This window comes from Lepus europaeus, chromosome 19 (genome assembly GCF_033115175.1).
Source record: "Lepus europaeus isolate LE1 chromosome 19, mLepTim1.pri, whole genome shotgun sequence".
NCBI lineage: Eukaryota > Metazoa > Chordata > Mammalia > Lagomorpha > Leporidae > Lepus > Lepus europaeus.
The window spans coordinates 14,962,241-14,989,103 of record NC_084845.1 but is presented as its reverse complement, the minus strand read 5'-3'; the positions used below and the strand labels follow the sequence as shown (position 1 = coordinate 14,989,103).

General features: G+C 52.0%; 1 protein-coding gene and 1 pseudogene across 2 annotated transcripts in view; one reads left to right on the top strand and one right to left on the bottom strand.

Moving 5' to 3' along the window:
• The first annotated feature begins 3,548 nt into the window (after positions 1-3,548).
• WDR62 (WD repeat domain 62) overlaps positions 3,549-26,863 on the top strand; it is a 41,683-nt gene continuing 18,368 nt past the window's right edge. For both annotated transcript variants that reach the window (XM_062177910.1, XM_062177909.1), the window contains exons 1-12: positions 3,549-3,740; positions 7,486-7,577; positions 8,874-8,936; positions 11,911-11,968; positions 12,154-12,324; positions 12,865-13,002; positions 13,318-13,500; positions 14,684-14,844; positions 15,709-15,898; positions 23,190-23,327; positions 24,968-25,146; positions 26,413-26,504. In XM_062177910.1, coding sequence (XP_062033894.1) covers positions 3,564-3,740; positions 7,486-7,577; positions 8,874-8,936; positions 11,911-11,968; positions 12,154-12,324; positions 12,865-13,002; positions 13,318-13,500; positions 14,684-14,844; positions 15,709-15,898; positions 23,190-23,327; positions 24,968-25,146; positions 26,413-26,504 — 1,642 coding nt within the window. In that variant the 5' untranslated portion in view covers positions 3,549-3,563. The remainder of the gene's footprint in view (positions 3,741-7,485; positions 7,578-8,873; positions 8,937-11,910; positions 11,969-12,153; positions 12,325-12,864; positions 13,003-13,317; positions 13,501-14,683; positions 14,845-15,708; positions 15,899-23,189; positions 23,328-24,967; positions 25,147-26,412; positions 26,505-26,863) is intronic.
• Positions 6,780-6,867, bottom strand: LOC133748922 (small nucleolar RNA U13; annotated as a pseudogene).

Genomic DNA, 26,863 nt, shown 5'->3' with positions numbered 1-26,863 from the left:
ATTTAATACGCCTAATGCACAGGCCCTCACGGCTTAGCAACACAGCACACCGCAGGGTGTGATCAGGGCTTGCCAGGGACCGAGTGCTGTGCCTGCTGGTTGCTGCGGACTGACAGCTGGTGCTACAGGGGAGTGCTGTACCACGTACCACTGCCCGGGAGAAGATCAAAATTCAAAATTGAAAGCATGGTTTCTACTGAATGCGAATCATTTTCCCATCACTGTAAAGTCAAAACCAACTAAGTCAAGCCAACCAAACCATGATTTGTAGCTTAGTTAGAATTTTCCCCTTTGCATTTACAACTGTATGGCCAAGGTATTAGGGCATTAAAAAAATTTTTTTGAAAGGCAAAGAGACAGAGAGATCTCCCATCCACTGGTTCACTCCCCAAATGCCTGCAACAGCCGGGGCTGAGACAGGCCAAAGCCAGGCACTGGGTACTGAGTCTGGGTGTCTCACATGCGTGGCCAGGACCCAGCCACTTGAGCCATCACCTGCTTCTTCCCAGGGTACTCATCAGCAGGCAGCTGGAATCAGACGGGGAGCCAGGATTCAACCTCAAACACTCGGACAGAGGGTGTGGATGTCCCAAGTGGCAACACCCACCCTGGTGTTGGTTAGGGATTTTGTTGTGGTTGCTGCAAGATGGAGCTGTGTTTGGAGGCCACAGCCAAAGGATGGGTTAATGGGCCAGGCTGCGGGCAGTGGTGATGAGGCAAAGAAAGCTCATGGATGAGTCACAGGCTGTGTGTTCAATTCTTTAATGCTTGACCACTTACCAGGAGCTCCGACATGGCAGGAACAAGATTAGCTGGGGACTTAGCCTACCACTCCACAGCACCAGCCCTAACAATTTTTTAAAATGACCATCAGGGTCCAACTTTATGAGCAACAGTGTCTTGCTTACATCTGCAGGAGACGCTCAAAGAACTGCTGTATTGACAGACAGCCAGAGTGGTGTGTTTCACGGAGCAGGTGTAGGCACTGATGTAGTTTAGCGATTCCCCTTTCTTCTGCCCTGCACCAACAAGTATTTGGATGAGCACCTACTATGCACCAATTACTGTTCTAGAGAGACAAAATTTCCAGGCTCCAGAGCCGCTAGTCTATGGAGAGATGGTGATGGAACAGATCAAATATGCAATGCACCAGACAGTGATGTGTTAAAGGGATAAAAAAAAAAAAAAAAAAAGCAGGAGGTGTACAGGGCAAATCATGTGTCTGGGACAGTGAGTGGTGGTCCCCTTTCAAGCAGAGGGAATGGAGGAGGCAAAGGCCCTGGGGTGGCAATGTGCCTGGTGAGCTAAAGGAACAGGAAGGGCAGTGTTACTGGAGCAGTTAGGGGATGAGGTCAGACAGGTGCTGGGGAACCAGTTCTTGTGGGACTCTGTGTAGGCCTGCTCTCTGCCTGCTCCAGCCTCACCTTCTTGCTTTTTACAGTGAGGTGGGAGCCGCGGGAGAAGTCTCAGGAAGGGGGAACCTTGCTCTGACTCCAGTGTTCACAGGCTGCTTTTAGCTATGTATGGGGAGCAGACTGAGGCAGTGTGGGGTGGGGGGCGGCAAAGCGTAGAGATCAAGGAAGAGGCTTTTTTAAGGAGTCCAGTCAGGAAATGCTCATGGAAGAGGAAGTTAGAAATTACCAAATTCTGCACACATCCTAAAGGGAGAGCCGGCCAGTGCCGTGGCTTAACAGGCTAATCCTCCGCCTTGCGGCGCCGGCACACCGGGTTCTAGTCCCGGTTGGGGCACCAGATTCTATCCCGGTTGCCCCTCTTCCAGGCCAGCTCTCTGCTGTGGCCCGGGAAGGCAGTGGAGGATGGCTCAAGTCCTTGGGCCCTGCACCCGCATGGAAGACCAGGAGAAGCACCTGGCTCCTGGCTTCGGATCAGCACGATGAGCCGTCCGCAGTGGCCATTGGAGGGTGAACCAACGGCAAAAAGGAAGATCTTTCTCTCTGTCTCTCTCTCTCTCACTATCCACTCTGCTTGTCAAAAAATAAAATAAAATAAAATAAAATAAAGGGAGAGCCAACGGGATTTACCGATGGGCTGGAAGAGGAGTGTGTCTTAGCCCACTCAGGCTAACTAAGGCCACCAGGGACAAACGTGTAGTCCACTACAGTCTATTAACTGTGGCATGGGGAGTTTTACCAAACACAGGAAAGAGATGGAGTTATTATTTGGGTGACATATAAAGGAAGCAGAGTTTGGATAAGCTGAAATCAAGTTCAGAGCTGTGTGTGAAGGGATCGGGATCCGCTCTGGATTGCGATGTGGGCCCAGGATATAAAGTTCAGGCAGACGCGGAACAAAGCGTCCAGAGACCCCTTCTCTGGAGCTCCATCAGGGCTGTTTTGTTGTGTCAAAGTGACTGCGGCCCAAAGTGAGCCGCTCCATTCTTACCGATGTAATTTCAGACTGCAACGTCTGCCAGTAAGAAGGCAGCACTCAGAACGGGAGCTCTACCTCACGCCTGCACCGCACGGCGGGGAGGGACTGTTTTTTTTCTATTAACTCTTCAGCTAGCCTGTTAGCTCGGCCAGACACACGGGATGGCGGAGTTCTTAGCAGTCCAAGCCAATTCTGACTTTTTCAGGTCTCAAGAGAGAGGTAAGGATGAGAGTAAGCGATCAACCCAGGGGAAAGGCTGTGGAGAGTTCGTTTTGGGTTGAGTTTGAGACGTCTGGAATTCGTGGGGACGGCGAGTGGGCAGCCGCAGACCCTCGCACAGCCTGGACACCTCCTGCCCCTCTGCAGCCTGCGGCCGGTCGCTTACCCCAGCTGTTGCATCTGCACTGGGCACGTGCAGGCAGCGTTCACTGCTGCCGTCCTAACCCCGCTCTCCAACGCCCTCCCGCCGCACCAGGCTCCTCCGGGGCCCCGCCCGCCCTGCGCTCACTTGTAGAAGCTCACGGGCCGGCTGTCCGCGCCCGCCTCACGTGACCGCCCTGGTGTCCCGTCACGTGACAGGGGGCCAGGAAAGACGCCCGCGTGCTAGACGCGCCTCCGCGTTACCACAGCTACGCCCTCGTCACGTGACGCGTGCGGCCCCGCGAAGGCTTCTGCGCAGAGCCGCTCTTCGCCACCCTAACCTTGGTCACGTGGTGCGGGAGAAGCGGCGTCACGGAGGTTCTGAGCATGCGCCCTCCTAACCACGGCCCGTCAGTCTTTCGGCTCCACTCTACACGTACATCCGGGAGACTGCTCCAGCGCGAACGGTCGTCCTGGGTGGCCGCAAAAGGCGAGACCAGGAGGCTATAGCCTTGGTCTCGTGGAAGTTAAAACCCGTGCGTCCCCGGGAATGCTGAAAACGCAGACTGGATGAAAAACACCAAGACCCCGAGCCAGCACTAAGTGGCTCCGCCCTGCCAGACTCCCCGCTCCGCCTCTCGGCCCCCATTGGTCAAGAGCGCCGCCCGGCAGCCCTGAGATTGGCCAGGAGGGCGGCCCGCCGCGACCAATGGGCAGAGGCGCCGGCTTTCCCGCGGCCATTCGCTTTTCGAGCGGGTCGTGGCGGCTCCGGCGGTTGGGAGGTTTAACGGCCGCCGGCGTCCGGCGCGACGATGGCGGCCTTAGGGCCCGGAGGCTACGCGCGGAACGATGCAGTCGAGAAGCTGCCATCCGTCCTGGCGGGAGTTCCGGCGCGGAAGGGCCAGTCCTCTCCGCCCCCGGCCCCAGCGCTCTGCCTCCGGCGGCGGACGCGACTGTCGGCGGCGCCCGAGGACACCGTGCAAAACCGGGTGAGGAGCCGCGCGCCCGGCCTGCCCCAGTGCTGGCTTCCCTGGGCCGCCCCGTCGGCCTGCTCCTGCCACCTGCCCGTGTCCTCCGGGGGCTGTCCGTCACTCCGGGCTCCGCACCGCCGGCGGAGCGCTGCCGGGGTGCTCCCCGGGTTCCACCCGCTCCGAGTGCGCTCTGCCGCCGCCGCTCACGGCCCAGCCTGGCCTCGGCGGCCGTCAGACGGCGCCCTGGGCGCTCCCACCGCTGTTGGCCTCGGCCCGCTGGGTCTTGAGGGCCCTTCGCTAGGTCCCGTCTCTTGCTCGGGTCCGCCCTGCCTTGTCTTTCTTCCTTCGGCCAGGTGGGACTGTGGCGAGGGTGGCAGTCGGTGTGAGCTCTCAGCAGCGCTGCCGGGGGGACGAAGCCAATGATGGGAGAATAGCCGGAAGGGGTTCCGGGTGCGCGGGCATGCTTTTCCAAAATTGCGCTCCCTGGGCACAAAGGCTGTGTTTGTTTTTTATAAAATGGTGACAGCAGGCAGATGAACTTGGGACTCTGGCCTTGTCGGCACGGAGTCCAGACAAAGGGTGTGGATGGATGTGCGGCGGCCACCGGGGGTCTTGTTGCCGCCTTCCTCTGCCCTCTGATTGTATCGCGCTGTCCCCCCTTCTGGCTGTACTGTGTGAGAACGCCCTCGCTCTCGCCGGGGATCCGGCACCCTGGCCTACTTTGTTTTTTCCCGAGGCTCCAAGTCGTTCTCTTCCCCCTGGCCTTTGTGTTTCCTGAGCCCTCTCACTGGTCTTCTGTTGCCGCCTGCTAGGCCGGCTCCTTGCCATCCCTCCGACCTCAGCCTGAGAGGCCTTCTGAACGCCCGTCTAAAGCAGACAGCCACCTCAGTCTGTCGCCCAGGACCCTGCCCTTCAGGACACCTAGCTAGCTGTGCGTACCTGAGGGTGCCTGGGGCTGTAAAGCTGTGTGTGTTGGCATAGGCAGGAGCAGATTCGGGGAGAGGTGTGGCAAGGTGGTTCAGAGCACAGCCCGGCCCAGACCGCCCAAGGGTGAACTGAACAGCATCCTGCTCCTCCCAGCAACCTACCATCTGTCCTGATGTCCTCACTTGTAAAGACGGAGCAGTGACGCCGAGGTCTCCTCGAGTTGTGTAGGATGAAATAAGCTCACGTAGCCTAAGCACCAGAACAACGTGTGGCCTATTGCTAGCACTCTGTTAGTGCTGGCTAGTACTGTTACTGTTCTGTTTTTTAAAAAAAGATTTATTTGTTTTAAAGAGTTACACAGAGAGAGATCGAGAGAGAGATCTTCCGTTTGCTGGTTCACTCTCCAAATGGTGGCAACAGACAGGGATGGGCCAGGCCAAACCAGGAGCCAGGAGCTTCTTCCAGGTCTCCCATGTCGGGGCAGGAGCCCAAGCACTAGGTGCATTAGCAGAGAGCTGGATCAGAAGTGGAGCAGCCTGGACTCGAACCGGTGCCCATATGGAATGCCGGCACTGCAGATAGCAGCTTTACCCACTATACCACTGCAACAGCCCTCTATTATCATATTTTTGAGTAACGTCATTTATGTATTTTCCTTATTTGGCTGCACTGAGACCATCTGGCTTGCAAAAAACCTGGTCTGAAAATGACCAGTATACTAATGCTTAGTAAAACTGACGGGCACGGCCGGCTCCGCGGTGGACTAGGCTAAAACTCCGCGTGCAGCGCCGACACCCCAGGTTCTAGTCCCGGTCGGGGCACCGGATTCTGTCCCGGTTGCTCCTCTTTCAGTCCAGATCTCTGCTGTGGCCCAGGAAGGCAGTGGAGGATGGCCCAAGTCCTTGGGCCCTGCACCCGCATGGGAGACCAGGAGGAAGCACCTGGCTCCTGGCTTCGGATCAGCGCGGTGCGCCCGGCTGCAGCAGCCACTGGGGGGTGAACCAACGGAAAAGAAAGACCTTTCTCTCAGTCTCTCTCTCTCACTGTCCACTCTGCCTGTCAAAAAAAAACAAAAAAACAAAAAACAAAAAAACTGATGGGCAGAAGAAACAACACAGCACCATTGCTTGCTTTTCTGTCTAAGAATCCTGGCACCTCACCTTTTTTTTTTTTTAAAGATTATTTATTTGAAAGAGTTAGAGAGAGGCAGAGAGAAAGAGAGAGGTCTTCTATCCGCTGGTTCACTCCCCAAGTGGCCACAACAGCCGGAGCTGCACTGATTGGAAGCCAGGAGCCACAAGCTTCTTCTGGGTCTCCCATGTGGGTGCAGGGGCCCAAAGACTTGGGTCATCTTCCAGTGCTCTCCCAGGCACATTAGCAGGGAGCTGGATTGGAAATGGAGCAGCCGGGACTTGAACCAGTGCCCATATGGGATGCCAGCACTGCAGGCAGCCGCTTTTTTACCCACTCCACCACAGGGCTGGCCCCGCACCTCTCCTTTCTGGCCTCTGTCTCCTCATCTGTAAGATGATGACAGTGACTATATCAGAGGGCTGTTGTGAGCACTGAACAAGTTAATACAGCTAGAGGTACTTGAAGAGTGCTTAGATCAATAAACACTACTTATTATTATCCTGTGTTTGCTCTTAAATTATAAGGTCAAGTACATGGTTGAGAATAATAATTACTCAAATTATGAAAATGCCACGATCTTATCAGTCCATACTCAGTTGAGTTTGGCGTGGAACAGGCCTTTGGCAGAGCGGTTTAGTCTCTCTTGGGGTGCGCACATCCCATATCAGAGTGCCGGCTTTTCCACGTCTGATTCAGCTTCCTGCTACTGCACACCCAGGGAGGCAGCAGGTAATGGCTTGAGTGCTTGGATCCCTGCACTGATATGGGAGACCTGGATTGAGTTCTGGGCTCCCGCTTTTGGCCTGGTGCAAACCCTGCTATTACAGGCATTTGGGGAACAAACCAGCAAATGGAAGATTTCTCTCTGCCTTTCAGATAAAATGAAAATATATCTTAAAAAATGTTTTTAATAAAGTAATTAAGTAAATTGTTAATCATGACAAGGTCTGGCCCATTTAACTTAAATTTACTTGGAGAATTTTTTTAAAAATGTTCTTTCCAATGTGCTAACGTTGTAACAAGCTTTGAAGGAGGCACATCTCAGTGTGTGAACCATCATCATGCTTATGAACCATCAAAGGATCTCAGATTGCATATGTGATTATTCACTTGTTTCTTTACTTATTGAAACTTCTAGAACTCCTAGTCTGGGATTTCAAAGAGGAAACAAACAATGTCTACTTTTGCTCACTGCTGTGTTTCCCCCAGGGCCCAAAGTGCTGGCTGTGGAGCCAGGCTGCCTAGGTTTGTAGTCCAGCCTCTCACTCCCCGGGAACAGGATCTCGGGCCTTAGTGGCCTTGTCTGTGAAGCAGGGATGATAGTGGTGTCAAGCCTTTGACCCACATGAAGGTTCTTGGGAACTGTTGAGCGGTCGCCTCTCACTGTGGTATTCTCCCCTTGCCTCACTCCAGCCTCCTCCTCTGTTGCTCCTGTTGTCACGGACATCTGTTTTACATACTGGTTCTGTTCCACCACCTCCGAGAGGGCAGGGATTTTTGTGTGGCTTCCTCGCCACTCCGTGCCTTTTACCTAGCACTGTCAGTTTGTCGAAGCAGTGGTGAGAACAAGTGTTCGCTGCTGGCAGGTGGCGTGAGCACAGCTCTGGGTGTTGAGTTCAAGAACTGAACGGGTGGTGGAGGCAGCTGTACCATGTGGGGCCTGATGGAGCAGGTGCTTCTCACTCGGGCCTTCTCTTTGCAGGTGTCTCTTGAGAAGGTCCTTGGCATCACAGCCCAGAACAGCAGTGGCCTCACCTGTGACCCTGGCACAGGCCACGTGGCCTACCTAGCAGGGTGAGTGAAAGGGGAGACAGGGGCAGGGAAGAGGTGGACATCTAATCATTCCTAGGGAATTTGGAGCCTGAAGTCATCCGTGACTCTCTGGGCTTCAGCCTTCCCATACGGAATGTGAATCACGCTGCCTAGTTCTGAGATGCACTGTGGAGAGCATTCCGTGGGCCCGTCAGCACTAGAATGTTTTGTGAGTGCTGTGAGAGCCTTGCTGGTGCCCATTGGAGGGAGGTGGCAGAGGGGCTGGTGCTGGGAAGGTGCCCTGTGCTGTTGGGTCACCTGAGTTTGTGTCCCAGGTCTTTGTGCGTGTCCCCCTGAGCCTCTGCTTCTACTCCTGTACTGCAGACGTAATGGCACCCTCTGCATGGGTAGTTGACAGGACTGAAGGCGGTCCTGCAGTGTTCTGTTTGCAAAAACTGATTATCTTTTTTTTTTTTTTTTTTTTAAGATTTATCCATTTAGTTGAAAGGCAGAGCTACAGAGAGGCAGAGGCAGAGAGAGAGAGAGAGGTCTTCCATCTGCTGGTTCACTCCCCAGATGGCTAACAGCCAGAGCTGAGTCTGTCTGAAGCCAGCAGCCAGGAGCTTCTTCCAGGTCTCCCACGTGGGTGCAGGGGCCCAAGGACTTGGGCCATCTTCTACTGTTTTCCCAGGCCACAGCAGAGAGCTGGATTGGAAGTGGGGCAGCCGGGTGTCAAGCCAGTTCCCATATGGGATGCCAGCACTGTAGGCGGCAGCTTTATCCTCTATACCACAGAACCAGCCCTGCAAATATTGATCTTGCCTGGCGCTGTTCGAAACACCAGAGGGATATCCTGTTCCCCGGCAGGGGTAGTAATAATGCTTGGGAAGGTGTCTGGCCCTGGTTGAGTCACCTCTTGAGACACCTGTATCCCACATTGCGTGCCGGATTCAAGGCCTTGCACCTCTGCTTCCAGTCCAGTTTCCCATTAATGTGTACCTTGGGAGGCGGTAGATGATCGCTTAAGTTCTTGGGTCCCTGCCACCCATGTAGAAGCCTGGAACAGAGTTCCTGGCTTTGGCCTGGCCCAACCCTAGCTGTTGCAGGTGTTTGGGGAGTGAATCAAAGGATAGAAGATCTATTTTTCTGCCTTTGAGATAACAATCTTTAACAATTAAAAAACAGGGCCCTAGAATTATTGTAAACACTGGGAGGAGGAGGAGGAGGGGGTCAGAGAGAGTCTTGTTTTCAGAGGTGGCCTTATTCGTGTGCGACACCAGAAGCAGGCCTGGAGCCCAGTGCTCTCTGCAATCCATGCACCTCTTCCTCTCTCCTCAGCTGTGTGGTGGTGATTTTGAACCCTAAGGAGAACAAGCAGCAGCACATCTTGAACACCGCCAGGTAGGCTGGGGCCTGGGCACGGGGCCGGGGTGGGACCGTCCCGCCCGGCAGAGCCTGGACGTGCTCTCACATAGCTGACTCATGCATTCACTCATGGCTCAGCGGCGTTCACCAGTGCTGGGTGCTCTTCCAGGTGCCGGGGACCCAGCAGTGAGCAAAAGAGGTGCAACTCTGCTTCCTGGAGCGGAGAGCCCCATGAGGGAGACAGACTGTAAACTGGTCAGCAGATTGCTGGTTGTCATGAGCAGTGCTGTGGAGGGCACGTGGGGACGTGGTGAGGCCGGTGTGCAGGCAGTGAGTGGAGGAGAGCCTCAGCAGGGAGCTCAGGGAATGCCTCCCGGGTCTGAGACCTGATATAGATGAGGGGGAGAGTGACTGGCACGGAGGCGTCCGCCCTGAGCCCCCAGGGCCTCTGTCTTAGGAGCTGGTGTGGCCAGTGAGAGGGATTTCACCCTGACTGCAGATCAGAGTCACCTCATCCCTGGGCCACACCCAGGGAAGGCCGAGTCAGTTGCTCTGGGGTGATAGTTGTCATTAACAAAATTATTGTGACTTACAAGAATAGCATAAAGAACCTGTATGCCTTTTACCCATAGCTCCCAAATGGTAACATTTTACCATATTTTCTGTATCATTCTCTGTGCATATGCATACTTATTTTTTCTCAATGATCTGGAAGTAGTTACTAGCCTTATATCTCAAACACTTCGTGGTGTATGTCGTACGAAAAAAGACATCATGCTTCAAAAGCGCAGTACCTCCGGGAAAACCTGGAAGTCCACACCAGCGCGTCACTGTCAGATGTGTGCTGCTCAGGGGGCTCCATTCAGATTTCACCATTTGTCCCAGATGCCCCCAGAGCCAGAGGATTCTGTCCAGGATCACTCATGGCGTGCACATCTGTGCTCAGTCTCCCGCAGGCTACAGCAGCTCCTGTCTGTCCCTGAGTTTCAGAATAGGTTTTCTGTAGAGTGTGCCAGCATTTGGGTTCATCTGATGTTTCAGGGTCTACGTCTTTGGTAAGAGAGCCTCAAAAGCGCCACGTGCCTGTCGGTGTCCCCTTTCAGGAAGTCTTCATACAGCCCCGTGGCCCCTTGGAGCCCGTGGTTCAGGTGGCACCTGCCAGCCTCCCGTCGTCCTTGTGATGAGCAGGCATCCTGGGGGAGTCTCCGCCGAGCCTCACAGGTGCCATCCTGTTTCTCAGCACAGTAGGGTAGGGGCCGCTGTTGTAGCACAGCAGGTTAAGCTGCTGCCTGCGACACCAGCATCCTGTGTGGGCACCCATTTTGAGTCCTGGCTGCTCTGCTTCCAGTCCAGCTCCCTGCTAACGCACCTGGGAAGCAGCAGAAGATGGCCCAAGTGCTAGGACCGAGTTCTCGTCATCTTGCTTTGGCCTGGTCCAGCCCTGGTCAGTGCAGCCACTTGGGGACTGAACCAGAGGATGGAAGATTCTCTCTTTCTCTTCCTTTTTTACTATATAACTCTTAAAAAAAAGCTTCCCAGCAGAATGGGCATTGGCACAGCAGGTTAAGCAGCTGGAGTGCCAAAGTTCGAGCCCCACCTCTGCTTCCTGTTTGTTCCTGTTAGTTTCCTGCTAATGTGCCTGGGAGATAGCATGTGTGATTCAAGTGTTGAGGTCCCTGCCACCTATGTGGGAGACTGACATGGACTTCCTGGCTCCTGGCTTCAGGCTGGCCCAGCCCCAACTGCTGTGAGCAGTTGGGGAATGAATTAGTGGATGGAAGGTCTCCCTCTATCTCTGTATCTCTGTCAGTCTACCTTTCAGATAAGTAAAAATGAATAACCTTTAAAAAAAAAAAAGCTCTTCCAGGGATTCTCACGTGTGGCCAGGACTGAGAACTATTGGCCGAGCGGCTTGGGCTCCACCCCGCTGGGGGAGAAACGCTGGGGCAGACTTCCCTGGGTTGAGGTATTCTCACCAGCGAAACTGGCTGACGAGAGTCCTGACCACGGGGAGCGCACGTGGGGACTCACTTGCAGTGATGGCCACGGAACATCTGGGGACGGGACACGCACAGGCCGGGGTGGCTGTAGATGACAGCGAGCATGGCTCTGCGCACAAGGGCATGCTCTTCCCGCACATAAGGAATCTAGAAGTGAGCAGCTGGGCCAGGCTGAAGCCGGGAGCCAGGAACTCCATCCGGGTCTCCCTGTGGCTGGCAGTGCAGGGAGCCGGCTCAGCAGCAGAGCAGCCAGGACTCGAACCAGCAGGCTGATGGAGGATGCCAGTGTCGCAAGTGGCAGTTTAACCTGCCGAGCCACAGAGCTGACCCCAGGGGCATTTTCATAGTCACCTGCATTCCAGGTTACTGATTCAGGCGAGGGAAGTCAACTGAGTTAATAGACTGTTAAATAACATAGGAATAGGAAGTTAGAAGAGAAAGGGGAGAAAACAAAACTGTTCACAGGGAGCAGTGAATCTTGCTTCCAAACGACGTGCAGGCTGGTGTGTCTGGTCATTCGGTCCTTCCACAGGCTAGCTACGAGTGAGAAAGGTTTTGGTTGGTTTTGGGCTTTCCAAACACCTCGAGCATTTAGTCCTGGAGCACATGCTGCAAGCCGGCTGCTGTCTGCCAGGGTCCTCCATCAGCACCACCCCTTCAGTGAGGCCATCGCCTACCTAAATCACCTGCGCTTGCATTTCTCAGGGCTACAGGGAGGGTGGGTGTTAGGGAGCCCACCCTCGCAGAGGGAGAAGAAAGCAGCTTTTCTGTACATTGTTCACCCCATTTGGGTTTGGAGTTTTAGGGAGGAAGGGGCCTTTGCTTCCACTCCCGTTTTCCCATGTGCTGGGGCTGGACACGACAGGTGGCGCTGGCCCTGTGGGAATTGTCCTCACTCACCTCTCCTGGCCCCTTCAAGGCTTAGGAGTCAGGAGTGGGCAGAGCCAGGCTGGGCCCAGGCCGCACAGCCTCAGCAGAACCCAGTAAACAGCTCTCTTCCTTGTCCCCAGGAAGTCCCTGAGCGCTCTGGCCTTCTCTCCTGATGGGAAGTACATAGTGACAGGAGAGGTGAGTCACGATCATGATGGAGCCACTGCTGCTCCCAGCAGGGCTGGCGGTCACTGGATTAGCCCCGGGACACATGGGGATGGTGGCTTTGGGGCACACCCTGTGGTGATGCCTGTTTCAGCCCTGACAGCCCCTGTAGCCCTCCCTGGTACAGAGCCCAGCAGTAATGGCTCCACCTTCCCCAGAATGGGCACAGGCCAGCGGTGCGCATCTGGGACGTGGAGGAGAAAAGTCAGGTGGCGGAGATGCTGGGCCACAAGTATGGCGTGGCCTGTGTGGCCTTCTCACCCAATATGAAGCACATCGTGTCCATGGGATACCAACACGACATGGTGCTCAACGTCTGGGACTGGAAGGTGAGAGTCAGCCAGCAGGTGTTGTGGGCAGGCAGCCCGTTGAGAGCAAATCGAGTCTCAGGCATTGGGAGAAGTCAGTGATAGCGCTCATTCAGCCAGCAGGTGTTTATTAAGTAGCTGCTACATGTGGTCCCTTATTGTAGGGCACACCATAAGCTCTCAGCTAGAGGAGCTTTAGAATTATGCTTATACTTACCTGCTGTGACCTTTAGCAAAGGTCTTAACCTGTCTGTGAGGCTGTTTCTCATCTGCGGTAGCATTCACCCAGTTGAGTTTAGACTTCAGCAAACTGAAATGTCCTGGAAGACTGGGCTTGGGGGCCATTTGGGGAGCGGGCAGAGGACCTGGAGTCCACTAGCAGATGCCTCCCTTCCGGAGGTTAGGAATGAGAGTCACATACAGCTTTCCCGTGAACAGCTCCTCGTGGGGTCCAAGGAAAGCAGACGGAATAGGGGGGCGCAGGGAGACCCAGGGCCGCGAAGGTACAAATAGTATAACGGGTGGGTGTTGCCATGAGCTTTTCTGCACTGATTCTTCCAGAAAGACATTGTGGTGGCCTCCAACAAGGTGTCGTGCAGGGTCATCGCCCTGTCCTTCTCCGAAGATAGCAGCTATTTTGTCACTGTTGGGAACCGGCATGTGAGGTTCTGGTTCTTGGACGTCTCCACTGAAACAAAGGTGAATTCCAGTGCCCGCCACCTTAGCCAGGCCCTTGGGAGGTCGCCAGCGGCTGCAGCATGGGCCCCGTCTCTACCTGAGATTTGGTGGCAGTGGCCTCGGAGGTCACCAGGCCTCTCAGGGGTCCAGTTTCTATTTCTGGGCCTCTGCCTGGCAGACCCTGCTATGATCCTGACCCTGGGACCAGACCTCATTCTTGGATTGCCCCCTTCTAACCCTTCTGCCCAGAGTGTGCTTGAAACTATAGAGTCCTGTTGTGCTTTCTGGGGGCTAGGCTATGGGGCCGGTCTCTCACTTGTTCTGCTGTGCCTCCAGGTGACGGGCACCGTGCCCCTTGTAGGGCGCTCGGGCATCCTGGGCGAACTTCACAACAACATCTTCTGTGGCGTGGCGTGTGGCCGGGGCCAGGTGGCAGGCAGTACCTTCTGTGTGTCCTACTCGGGCCTGCTCTGCCAGTTCAATGAGAAGAGGGTGCTGGAGAAGTGGATCAACCTGAAGGTATCCCAGTCCCTCCCTGCCATCGCTGGGGGTCATGCTCTTTGCCCGTGTGGGTTTTCAGAGATGCTCCATTTCCCCCTGCTGCTGTTGACCTCACGAGTTCTGCTTGTGTGATTCTGGGTGACCAACTCTTCCTCTCTGAGCCTCAGTTTCCCCATCCATAAAGTGGGGATACTGCCTTCCTCGCAGAGTTGATAAGGAAGTCTCAGGAAATAACGTGAGTGAGGCGCCTAGCACAGGGCCGGACCTCGCCTTCACTGAGCCTCTTGGCTGTGGAGAGGGCTGTGTTTTCCTTTTTGCAAATCTAAGGTACCACTGAGTTCATCACTTTCTGGTCCAAAATGCTACACAAAACACATGAAAATTAAACTGAAGGGTAGTATATCAATAAGTTGCAGCACTGATGGTTTGGTGAGGCCACGCTGTCTGCATTCAAGCTCGGTTGTCCATTTGGCTGCCGGCGGGAGCATTGTGGTTTCATTCTGCTTCCCAACTTGCTCTCATAACTCAAACCTCCAGAGGTCACCTGTAGGGCTAATGGCATGCAAAAGAATTCCAAGTTTTCTCTGTCTTTCCTAAATATTTTATGTTTTTCTCATTTTAATCCTCTTACCAAAACTTAGGCAGCTTTTAAGCAAGTCAGAAGCTTTTACAAACAGGTGTTTAGTGTCTGAGCACCAGATAACTCATAAATGAATTCCTTGCTTTAAATTTGGGGGAAAAAAATTGAGTCCAGAGGTCTGGCTCTTCCTGCCTCTTTTATCTGCGTATCCTGTTGGGACAGAACAGTCCTTCCATATCCTGTAAGTATTTTGTGTGCTGCGCAGGAGTGTGCTTGTTCCGAAGTTGTTTCTAAACAACAGGAAGTAAAATGTGAGCCTGAAGTGGAGCCTTGTCACTGGAAGTGGCCTACATGAAGGGGTGCTTTCCACTCACAGCTTAAGTTGCTTTAAAGACAGCAGTGAGTTCCAGCCGGTGCCTCTCTGCCCATCGGCAGGTTTCCTGCAATAGTGACCACGTGTTACATCCTCACCAAAAATCTTAAAATGTGCCACAATGAGTGTGTTAGCTCCAAGGAAGCAGACGTCTTCTCTGGAGCCCAGGGCTGCTCTGTCAGTCCCTGCGCCCCTTGGCTAGGCCATATGAAATATGAGGTTCACTGGCGTCTCCTTTGTCCCCACAGGTCTCCCTGTCCTCCTGCCTCTGTGTCAGCCAGGAGCTCATCTTCTGTGGCTGCACAGATGGGGTTGTCCGCATCTTCCAGGCCCACAGTCTGCATTACCTCGCCAACCTGCCGAAGCCACACTACCTTGGGGTAGATGTGGCACTGGGCCTGGAGCCTAGGTACTGCCCAGCAGGGAAGGGGAGGGGGCAGGGAGGGGCCATCTAGAATCTGCCAGTGTGCGGGGGAGGATGGTAGGAGATGAGGTGCAAGGATGGATGGAAGGAACTGGTCCTCTAGTCTGGGGCACGACCAGCCTGTGCTGCTGGGTTGAGACTGGATGGAAGGGCTGAGCAGTGGCTTAACTTCCTGTTTGTTGTAAGACTGTTTAATAGAAGGGGTGCTGGGTGCTGCCTCTTTGTACATAGTCAGACACTAGCTCGCAGGTGCCTTACTAAGAGCGTGGAGGGGTCTGGGTGTTGGAAGGAAAGAGGGTGGGGAGCAACCCGCAGCCAGAGGTGTGTTGCGGTGGCCAGGTGGCTGCGCCCCCTGTACTGCAGTTTTCTCATCTGTAACATTGATTACCTGCCTCTCAGGGTGGTTGTGAGAATTCAGTGCAGCTGAAACTCAGCCTGGCGTGCAGTCGGTGCTCAATAAGCTAGCCTTGAAGTGAGGCCTCAGGCCTTGGGCAGAGGTTCCGATCATGTGTTGATGAGGCCACGGAGAGAAGAGGCCTGAGGTGCGTGCCTGTTGTGTGCTCGGAGAGGACAGGCGCTTGGTTGGGTGGAATGAGAGGAGAGAAATGTGAATAGAAGTGCAAACCTCAAACTAGGGGCCATGTGGATGCTTCCAGTTGGCAGCCTGTGTTAGAAATAAAGCGAAGGAGAGGGGAGAAGGAAGTAGGCTTGGAGTCAAAGAGACAGGTAGCCACAGATACCATGAGAGATGGCATTACCAGGCAGGAGGCGGCCGCAGTGACACCAGAGGTGGCTGTCACTAGTCAGGGTGACACTGATGGTGATTGACGACCCATGTGGCCTTGTTAGCTTCCTCTTCCGCAGGAAGGCAGAAGCCGTCTATCCAGATACAGTGGCCCTGACGTTTGATCCCGTGCACCAGTGGCTGTCCTGCATTTATAAGGACCACAGCATCTATGTCTGGGATGTCAAGGACATCAACAAAGTGGGCAAGTTGTGGTCAGAGCTCTTCCATAGCTCCTACGTTTGGAATGTGGAGGTGAGCCCCTCTCTCGCTCCCTCTACCCCTGCTGTGCTCAACCCCCATGTAGCGACCCAGCCAGAAGAAGCTTCTGCAGAGTTTAAGCAGCCCGTTCAGCTGTTCTTTCAAAATGTACTCATTGAGGGTGATGTTGTGGCACAGCAGGTTAACCCACTGGCCTGCAACGCCAGCATTCCATTTGGACATTTGTTCAAGTCCAGTCCACTTCCAATCCAGCTCCCTGTTGATGTGCCTGGGAAAGCAGTAGAAGATACCCAAGTATCTGGCCCTTACCATTCACATGAGAGACCAGGATGGAGTTCTTGGCTCCTGGCTTTGGCCTGGGCAGCCTTAGCTGTTGTGGTCATTTGAGGAATGACCCAGCAGATGGAAGATCTCTCTCTCTCTCTCTCTCTCTCTCTCTCCCTCTCCCTCCCTCCCTCCCTCCCTCCTTTCCTCCCTCCCTCCCTTCCTCCCTCCCTCCCTCCCTCTCTCTCTCTCTCTCTCTCTTTGTAACTGCCTTTCAAATAAATCTTAAAAAAAAAAAAAAACTAGGAAGAATCAGAATTGTGAATGACTAAACTCAGGTGAAATAGAACCATAGTTAAAATTTAAAGAAAAAAAAAGAGAACTGATTGACCCCTACTTGTGGCAGTCCATGTTCTGAGTGCTGGGGAGTCAAAGCTGAGAAGGAAACAAATTTTTAAAAAGTCGTGCCCTCATGGAGTTCACGCTGGGTAAAAGAATAAACATGAAACACCACCAGTGTGTGTCACACCAAGTAGCAAAACGTCGGTGAGGAGGCGTGAAGCGAGGAAGGGGAAGGGGAGAGCGAGCTGCCTTCTGGAAGGGAAGGGTCCAGGGGAGGCCTCAGCATTGGCATTTGAGCACAGACCTGCCGGAAGTGAGGGAGTGACGCCGCTGTGGGGCTTGTCCCGCCCAGGGCTTGCTGTGCAGGCTCATTTGCAGTTTTGCTATGCATTTTATTTTCTAAGAATGAGATTAAGGGGTATTTTCATTCTTTATGGCTGTTCTAAGTTTGCCTTGCATATAAGACAAATGATAGAGAAAGAATTGTATTCTACTCATTTACTTTTATTTTTGCTGAAAATTTCTTCCTACTGGAAATGCTTATTCTAAAGAAATTATGTTTCCTGTGGCCCAGTTCAGGATGGTGAGAAAGAACTTGGTCCTTCTGAGTGGGTATTTTTCAACCCTGGGACTCTGCTGAATTCATCCACCCTCACGGGTCTGATGTTTTTGTTGATGGCACTTTTTCACTTAGCAAAAAAAAAAAAAAAAAGTAACTTTTAAAATTAATATATAAAATGTACATTTAATTTTTAATTTAGAAAAAGGCAGAATATTACAGGTAAGGCTAAAAGTCTGTTGATCCCCCCAATTGTGTTCCCTCTCACCCTTACGCATCATTATCAGTTTATTATTTGTTCTTCCAGTTCATTTTCTTTGTATCTAAAATTATATATACACATATTTATTTCCTCAATGAAATATTTATGGGTGAATTTTATCATCAGTTCTAGAAAATTCTAGGCTAGTACCAATTTAAGAATTTGTTTCTCTCTCCTCATAACCCTGTCATATTTTTAAAAATAAAACAGATCATGAGGACCACACAAGTTAGGTATAGTTTATCAGTTAGTATTAGCAACTGTTGATGCTCAAATGACTAGCTCCATGTATTCAGTGGAGGCTGTAATACGGTCATACTCTAATTCTGTCATTTCTCTGTTGGACTACTGATATTAACTGGACTACTTACATAAAGAAACATTTCCCCTCTTCCCCCAATTTGATCACCCAGAGGCATACTTCAAATAGGAAAGGCAAGGTAAATGTTTGGTTCTTTTATTTACCAGTTCTCAAGATAATAAATTGATTATCTTCAGAACATAACTAGTTATTTTATTTACTGTTGTGAACTCATTGAGATATATTTGGTATATTTTAATCCATTGCAGTGATTAACATTGGAGCTAAAACTGTCCCATTTGGCCAACAGGAACCTCTCCATGCTGAGCCTGAGTCCTTTGAACGTGACCCTGTAGTCTTTGACACCTACCTCCCTGTCTGGGAGTCCAACACGTTCAAGCCTTGTCTTGTACATTTCCCATCCCAGACCTGGAATCAACCATTTCTTTTTTTTTTTTTTTTTTTTTTTGACAGGCAGTGGACAGTGAGAGAGAGAGAGACAGAGAGAAAGGTCTTCCTTTGCCGTTGGTTCACCCTCCAATGGCCGCTGTGGCCGGCGCATCACGCTGATCCGAAGCCAGAAGCCAGGTGCTTCTCCTGGTCTCCCATGCGGGTGCAGGGCCCAAGCACTTGGGCCATCCTCCACTGCACTCCCGGGCCATAGCAGAGAGCTGGCCTGGAAGAGGGGCAACTGGGATAGAATCCGGCGCCCCAACCGGGACTAGAACCCGGTGTGCCGGCGCCACAAGGTGGAGGATTAGCCTGTTAAGCCACGGAGCCGGCCCATCAACCATTTCTTGAAAACAATTTTTTTTAACATAAATGAGTTTTTCAAAATCATAGTTTGGATTCCAGGGATGCTTATTAGCTATTAGATTAATCCTTCCAGAATCCTAGTTCTCAAGGACACTGTGGAATTAGAATATCCTTGGTTACTTTGCTTTTTCTGACATTACACATAAAACATCTGAATGACAATTACTCAATTCTGGAAAATATTAAAGCATTTTTATACATGTTCTCGCAATTTTTAAAAATATGTATATACATACATATAACCCGAATATGTAGCTGTTATATACTCTATTCTCCTATTCTCTCCCTTTTTATCCCATTTTAGGAGTGAGATATATATATATTTACAAATATACACACATATATGTACATATACAATTATATAGTGATAAACAGTACAGAATTTACTATTTTTTTTAAAGATTTATTTGTTTGTTTGAATGGAAAAGTTACAGAGAGAGAGATCTTTCATCTGCTGGTTCACTCCCCAAATGGCTGCAATGGCCGGGGCTAGGACAGGCTGAAGCCAGGAGCCAGGAACTTCTTCTCGGCCTCCCATGTGGATGGCTTGGGACATCTTCCCAGGGACTTTAGCAAGGAGCTGGATCAGAAGTAGAACAACCAGAACTCAAACCCCACACATTTGGGATGCTGGCACTACTGCAGGTGGCAGCTTAACCTGCTGCGCCGGAGCACCGGCCCCCAAATTTACTATTTTAACCATCTTAAATGTATACTTCAGTGGCATTTAGTACTGCACATTGCTGTACAGCCATCACAGCCATCTAGGCCACAACACTTCTGTCCACCCAAATGGAAGTCTCTACCCATTAAAGCAGTTACTCTCCATTTTCTATTTGCTCTTTCTGTCTATGGATTTTCCTGTTTTGAATATTGTACATAAATGAAATCATGGGATATGTGGACTTTTATAAAAAAAAGACTTATGGCCGGTGCCATGGCTCAATAGGTTAATCCTCCGCCTGTGGCACCAGCACACCAGGTTCTAGTCCCGGTCAGGGTGCCGGATTCTGTCCCCCCACCCCACCCCCCACCCCCCGGGAGGTCTCTGACTTAAATAAATCTGGCTTTTCGTTCTAAAAAAAAAAAAAAGACTTATTTATTTGAAAGTCAGAGTTATGGGGGTGGGGAGGTCTTCCTCTGCTGGGTCACTCCCGAGATAGCCACAACAGCTAGCAATGGACCAGGCTGAAACCAAGAGCCAGGAGCTTCCTCTGGGTCTCCCATGTGGGAACAGGGGCCCAAACACTTGGGCCATCCTCCGCTGCTTTCCCAGGCCACCAGCAGGGAGCTAGATCCGAAGTGGAGCAGCTAGGACTCGAACCAGTGCCCATGTGAGATGCCAGTATCCCAGGCGGCAACTTTACCAGCTGTGCTACAGTACCAGCCCCCACAGATATGTGAACTTTTGTGTCTGGCTTTCACTTAGCATGTTTTCAAGGTTCATCCATGCTGTAGTATTTATCTGTCCTTCATTCCATTTCGTGACTGCGTAATACTCCAGGTATGGATAATAGCACCTCATGCTCTCTTTTCACCAACTGATGACCATTTGGATGATTTCTGCTTTTTGTTGTTGTGTGCATTATACACCCTTTGGTTTGAACATCTCTTTTCATTTCTTCGGGGCCTCTATCCAGCCATGAAATCGCAGGGTCGTATGGTAATTCCGTGTTTAACTGTTTGAGGAGCTGCCAGACTTTTCACAGTGGCTGCATGCGCTCTTACATCCCAGCAGCCGCATGTGAGGGGTTCAGTTTCTCCACATCCTTGCCAACACTGCCTATTCTTCCTGATGAGAGCCCTCTAAGAGTTTGTGAAGCATTTCATCATGTCTTTGATTTGTATTTCCCTAGTGACTAAAAATACTGCATATCTATTGATGTGTTTATTGGCCATTTGTATATTTTTGGAGAAATTAGTGTTAAAGTCCTTTGCCCATATATTTTTATTTATTTATTTATTTTGTTTTGAGATTTATTTATTTATTTGAAAGAGTTACAGAGAGATACAGAGAGCATGAGATCTTCCATCCGCTGGTCCACTCCCCAGATGGATGCAACAGCTGGAGTTGGGCTGATCCAAAGCCAGGAGCCAGGAACTTCCTCTGGGTCTCTACATGGGTGCAGGGGCACTTGGACCATCCTCAGCTGCTTTCCCAGGCACATTAGCAGGGAGCTGGATCGAAGGTGGAACAACCAGGACACAAACCAATGCACATATGGGATGCCAGCGCTACAGACAGCAGCTCTACTCACTACGCCACCATGCCAGCCCCTATATTTTTATATTTATTTGAAAAGCAGACAATAGACAGATCTCCAATCTGCTGACTGACTCCCCAAAGACCTGCAGCAAGTGGGCCTGGGCCAGGCTGAAGCCATGAGCCCAGAGCCCAGTCTGGGTCTCTGAAGTGGGTGGAAAGGACCCAAGTGTTTGAACCATCACCTGATGCCTGCTAGGGTGAGCATTAGCAGGAAGCTAGAATCAAGAGGTGGGGTTGAGGGGCTAGCGCTTGTGGTATAGCAGGTAAAGCAGCCGCCTGCAGGGCTGGCATCCCATGTGGGCACTGGTTTAAGTCCTGGCTGCTCCACTTCCTGTCCAGCTCTCTGCTATGGCCTGGGAAAGCAGTAGAAGATGGCCCAAGTCCTTGGGCCCCTGCACCCACGTGGGAGACCTGGAGGAAACTCCTGGCTTCGGATCGTCACAGCTTTGGCCATTGTGGCCAATTGGGGAGTGAACCAGCAGATGGAAGACCTCTCTTTCTCTGTCTCTTCTCTCTCTCTCTAGCTCTGACTTTCAAATAAGTAAATAAAATCTTAAAAAAAAAAAAAAAAGAGGTGGAGTTGGATATCCAACCTGGGTACTCTGATATGGGAGGCAGAGGTCCTAAACAACATCTTAACCGCTAAGCCAAATAGCTGTGCTTTTCTTCTTTTATTAATGTAGACTTTTACAGCTATAAACTTCCTTCGGAGCATTACTTTTGCTGTATCCCATAGTCCTGTATGTTATGTTGTCATTTTCATTTTGTTCAAAGTTTTTTTTTTTATTTCTTCCTTGACCAGTTGGTTGTATAAAGGTATATTGTTTAATATCCACATAATTGTTAATTTCTCAAGTTTTCCTGTTGAGTTCTAGTTTCATTCATTGTACTTGAAGAAGATTGTATAATTACAGTGTTTTTTAATTTCTTGATCCAGAACCTATGGGCTTCTTCTGGGTCTCCCATGTAGGTGGGACAGACCCAAGTACTTGGACATCGACTTCTGCTTTCCCAGGCTCATTAGCACTGACAGCCGAGCAGCTGGAGCTCAAACCTGCGCTCCACCATGGGATTCTAGCATAGCAAGCAGTGGCTTTAAACCACTGTGCCACATCAGCCCCTCATTTTTTTCCTATCCGTGGACCATACTTTCCTTTTGATGCCTCATAATTTTTGTTGAATACTGGCCATTCCAGATCTAATGAGTGTGATAATTCTGAAAATCAGACTCTCCCCCTTCCTCAGGGTTTGCTTTTGCTAAAGGTCGTGAGTAATTTGTGGTTTAGTGCCTTTTCTGAAGTATTTTTTGCAAGGACTGTACTCTTTGTCATATGTTGTAACTGAAGTCCCTATTACATTCACAGTTTAATGGATTTTCTTCAGTGCCAGATTTTAGCATGTCTTTTTCATTAAGCACTCCCCTGGTTAAGTTCTTTGTTAGGTCCAGGAATTCTGAGTGTGTTGATTCTGACAGATTTTTGCCAGTGGAATGGAGAGAGTTCTTGTGGATTTTCCTTCGCTGCCATTTTCAGCAACACCCCTTGTCTCCTGTCCCTTGAAAAGCAGAGGGAGCTTGCTCTCTGATACTTCCTTTTTGATGTTGCGTCTCTGCTTTTACCTGGGTCTCCTCTTTACTTTGTCTCTTGTTTCTATCCTGATCACTTTGGTTTCTACTTCCAGAAGTTTCTCTTCGGTGTGAGGCTTTGTCCTGGCAGGGGTCCCTGTAAGGTGGGTTCCGAGAGTTCATAGGCCAAGGTTGCTCTGGCCCCTTTATGCCTTACCTGAGCCCTCAGTCAAGCGCGGGGGGAGCCGGTGAGTACAACAGCCCCCCAGTTCCAGCTGCTGTTCACTTGGGGCCAGGGCGCTTGCCCGTGAGTAGCTGTTGGCTACTAGTAGTTATCTCTTCTTGGATCTATCAGATGCCTCATTGTCTCTGCTTTGTCTCCCACATACATGTGGGTGACGTGCAGCTCTTGTGGCTTGGGGCAGTTTGTCCCTACCTGCTTGTATTTTGAGGGTTATAGAGAGATTCTTGTCACCTACTTTTACTGTGAATGTTCTCTATAGAGTTTTGATTTTTGCTGTCTGGTTGCTCTTTAAAAGTCTGTGCTGCTGGTGGCATCTGCCCAGGCCCCAGGCTTTCATAGTTTGCAGTCTCTTCAAATATGTTGAACATGATTATCTTAATATTCTATCTGATAAGTCCAGTATTCGACAGCTAAACTGTGGATCTGTTACTTCTTGTTCCCACTACGTTTTTTCCTTCTGGGCTTAATGATTTCTGACTGAGCTGTTCATTTTCCTTGGGAGTTTGTGGAGATGTTTAAAGGCCTGGGCCAAGGGTGGGATGTGGGTGGTAGCACTTTAAGTATTTTTGTCACAGAGGGTAGTGCGGTATTCCTGTTTTTCTGTCACTCACTTTTTTGTTTCCCACGCAGGGGCAGCAGTGTGTCAGCACTGTCGTTGAGTTGACTGTGACGCAGCGCCCTTTGCCTTGTTCTCCGGGAACTGTAGGTGTATCCTGAGTTTGAAGATCAGAGAGCCTGTTTGCCATCAGGATCTTTTCTGACTTGTTCCTCAGACAACACCATCCGCTTCTGGAACATGGATAACAGCCGTGACTCTCACTGGCAGAAAAACATCTTCAGCAATGTGAGTGGCTTCCCTGAGAGGCATACTTTCAGGGGAACAGAGACGGACTTTAAGTAGGACACAGGGCAGGAGGGAGCCTTCCGGAACATACGTGCCAGCTAGGCTTCGGAGGGGACAGGAGCCAGGAACCACAGCAGGTCACTCGCTGTGTCCTTTCCTCTTCTCTGTCTCTGCTTCTGTCTGAGGTGACATAGCCTGTCTTCTCTGATTCCCTGCCTGCCAGCCCCTCTCTCCCGTGGACATGGCTCCTCCAGGCAGCCTGACACTCAGCGGTGACGAAATTGCCCCACCAAGGCTTGAGTTACTCTCCCTCGGAGAGTGCCCGATGGGCCCAGCCAGCCGGGGATGTTCCCTAACTAGCTGCTGCTCACTGGGACATCAGGTGGGTGCTGGGAGGATCCTAAGAAGGCTGGGAACAGGACAGTGTGCTGAAGGAGTTCGCTTACTGTTGCTAGATGAGTGAAGGCGCTTCTCTGGGAGCTGGGGCCTGAATCCTGTGTGCATGTATTCCGCAGATCCTGTTAAGGTCGGTGTCAGGTGCTTTGCTGCAAGCTGGGGACACAGCAGGGCCTCGGGGAAGCTCTTCTGCCCTTGTGGCACCCACAGTCTAGTAGGGGAGGCAGACAGTGAACAAACTGTACAGCTTGTGCATAATCACAAATCCATAAAACACCCGGAAATCACCCAGTCTCAGTAGGATATCTCACAGTCTCAGGGCATCTTGTCTGAGAAGAGATAACTGAGCACTGGGAGGGGCAGAGTTCCACACCCAGGGAATAACCTGTGCAAAGGCCCAGTGGTGGGAAAGACCTTGAGATTTGGAAGAGCTGAAAGAGATGAGTGTTACTGGAACAAAAAAGGCCCTTGAAGCGGTATGTGTGTAGCAGGCACTCCTTCACTGCCCCCCGCCCTGTCCAGTGTTAGAATCCGCTCTTCTGCATTTGTGAAATTGTGAAATCCTGTTTGGCTATAGACAACAGAACAGCCCACAACAAGGTGTAAACGTTTGGACTTCTGACTCACAAACGTAGTTGGAAGGTAAGCAGGCGCAGTGTCAGGAAGCCCCTGGAGGTGCAGTGCCCTCCAGCCCTCCACTCTGTCCTGTGGGAGATGGCCCTGTTCTCGTGATCCAGTATGGCTACCAGAGCTGTAGCCATGTCTCATTGCCCAGAATATATTCATGGGGCTTCCTCTGGCTGCGAGGGACGCTGGGAAACACTGGTTAAAGCTCCTGGCTGGGCCCGGCGCTATGGCTCACTTGGTTAATCCTCCACCGCGGCGCCAGCATCCCATATGGGCACCGATTCTGTCCCGGTTGCTCCTTTTCCACTCCAGCTCTCTGCTGTGGCCCGGGAGGACAGTGGAGGATGGCCCAGGTGCTTGGGCGCCTGCACCCATGTGGGAGACCAGGAGGAAGTACCTGGCCCCTGGCTTTGGATCGGCGCAGCGCTGGCCATGGTGGCCATTTTGGGGGGTGAACCAGCGGAAGAAAGACCTTTCTGTCTCTCTCTCTCACTGTCTTAAAAAAAAAAAAGAAGCTCCTGGCTCGAAATGTGAATTTCGATCCCGCTGAAGAATGAGGGTCTGGCCCCAGCGAGGCTTCGATTGCAGCACTGACCTGAGCCCTGTCCTTCCCACAGACCCTTCTGAAGGTAGTGTACGTGGAGAACGACATCCAGCACCTGCAGGACATGTCACACTTCCCAGACCGGGGCAGCGAGAGCGGGACGCCCGTGGACGCGAAAGCCGGGGTGCGCGTCATGCAGGTCAGTCCTGATGGCCAGCACTTGGCTTCAGGCGACCGCAGTGGAAATCTGAGGCAAGTGGGCCCTGGCGGCGTCTAGCGTGTGCCTCCCAGCTCTGGCTCGGGTTCTCAGGGCAGCGGGGAGGAGCCCGGCTTTGGCACCTCCAGCTGCCCACTGGGAAGGAGGGAGTGCAGCAGGCAGCAGCCAGCCACCCCGGCAGTGTGAGCCGGGGCTGAGGGGACGGTAACGGCTGGGACCTCAGCAACCAGGCTGTGCGGACCTGGCCTCCGGTGTGCAGACGCCCAGGACGCCGGAGCAGAGCGGCCCCTTCACCCACCTCATGGCACCGATGCCGACCTGACAGTGAAAACCCCCAGCTGACAGGACCCTGAGAGAGGGCTGGGAGGGCGGGGCGTTTGAGGGCCCCGTCACAGGGGCAGGTTGAAGGTGACAAATGTCAGGGCTGGGGCTGTGGGGCACAGAAGAGACGGGGCATCCTGTAAAGGGGCAGCCGTCTCGAGGCAGCAGGAGCGCGGGCTCCGTGCCCTCAGGTCTCCTCATTGCCCAAGGGAACACAGAGTGCAGGGCTGGTGTTTTTCTGGGAAATTCGGTGATTGTTCAACAGCGGTTACTGCCTGAGGCAGACCGACTGTCCGTGGGCTGCACTCACTGATGAGGCTCAGCTGGGAATGGCCAAAGAGTGGCAAGAACTCACATGGGCCTCGTGCTCTTTTCCTCGGCCAGCACTGGCCTGAGCACTGGCTGCCTCCACTGCTTTAATCCTGGCCGACCCTCTGGTGGAAGTGCTGTTATCAGCTACTTTCTTTTTTCCAGATGAATTAACCAAGACTGGTGAGGCAAGTAGCTAATTCCCTGGCTAGAGAGTGGGGGGAGCTGGGTGACCTGTTGACTGATTCTATTTGGAAAGAATAAGGAAGGTCTAGATTTGAGACTTTAGAATGAGAGACTGGAATAGAACATTCTCTTTCATAGGTCCTATCCTTGACTATGACCTCTGACCCCTAGCCTCTGCCCTGCCCCCAGAGACCCCTGCTGCAGCCCTGCTAGACTGTATAGGACTGTAGAAGTCGCTGGGGGTATGTTCTGCCCATGAACCACAAGGGGCTAGTGCCTGCTCGGGCGTCTGGCTCAACAGTCCCTTTTAGGAGGGCAGGTTTCTAGGTGAGAAGATGTCGTTGGGTGGCTCTGGTCCAGGTGGCCATGATAAGGTTTGCCATATAACCTACCTGGCTGTTCCAGCATTTTCTGGCAGTGGTGCAGCCCTGGGGCTGTGGGTGGAGGCTCCAGGCAGGGAACAACGGGCAGTGTGTGTCTCCCAGGATCCACGAGCTGCACTTCATGGATGAGCTGGTGAAGGTGGAGGCCCATGATGCTGAGGTGCTGTGCCTAGAGTACTCCAAGCCTGAGACAGGTGAGCCTGCAGTAGGTGTGGGAAGAGATGGAGCCACAGGAAGGGCTAGTTGGTGTCTGGTGGGAATAGGGAGGACAGCCAGGTCTCCTGCCGTGTGACCAGAGTGGCTGGGCCTCTCAGAGGCAAGACACCTGCAGGCAAAACTGCTTGACTTGCTCCCTGCTGGTCCCAGCATCCCCAGCAGGGCCCAAGCTAAAGAGGTGAGTGTGTGAGTGACTCTTCGTGCCCTGGAGAAGGTAGATCAGTTGTTAGGCATTACTTGGGAAAAGTTTGAAGCCTACAGGAAAACTGCAGGAGTGTTATATTGAGTACCCACAGACCCTTCCCAGGAGCCCGTGATGTGTCTGACCTCCTCTGCT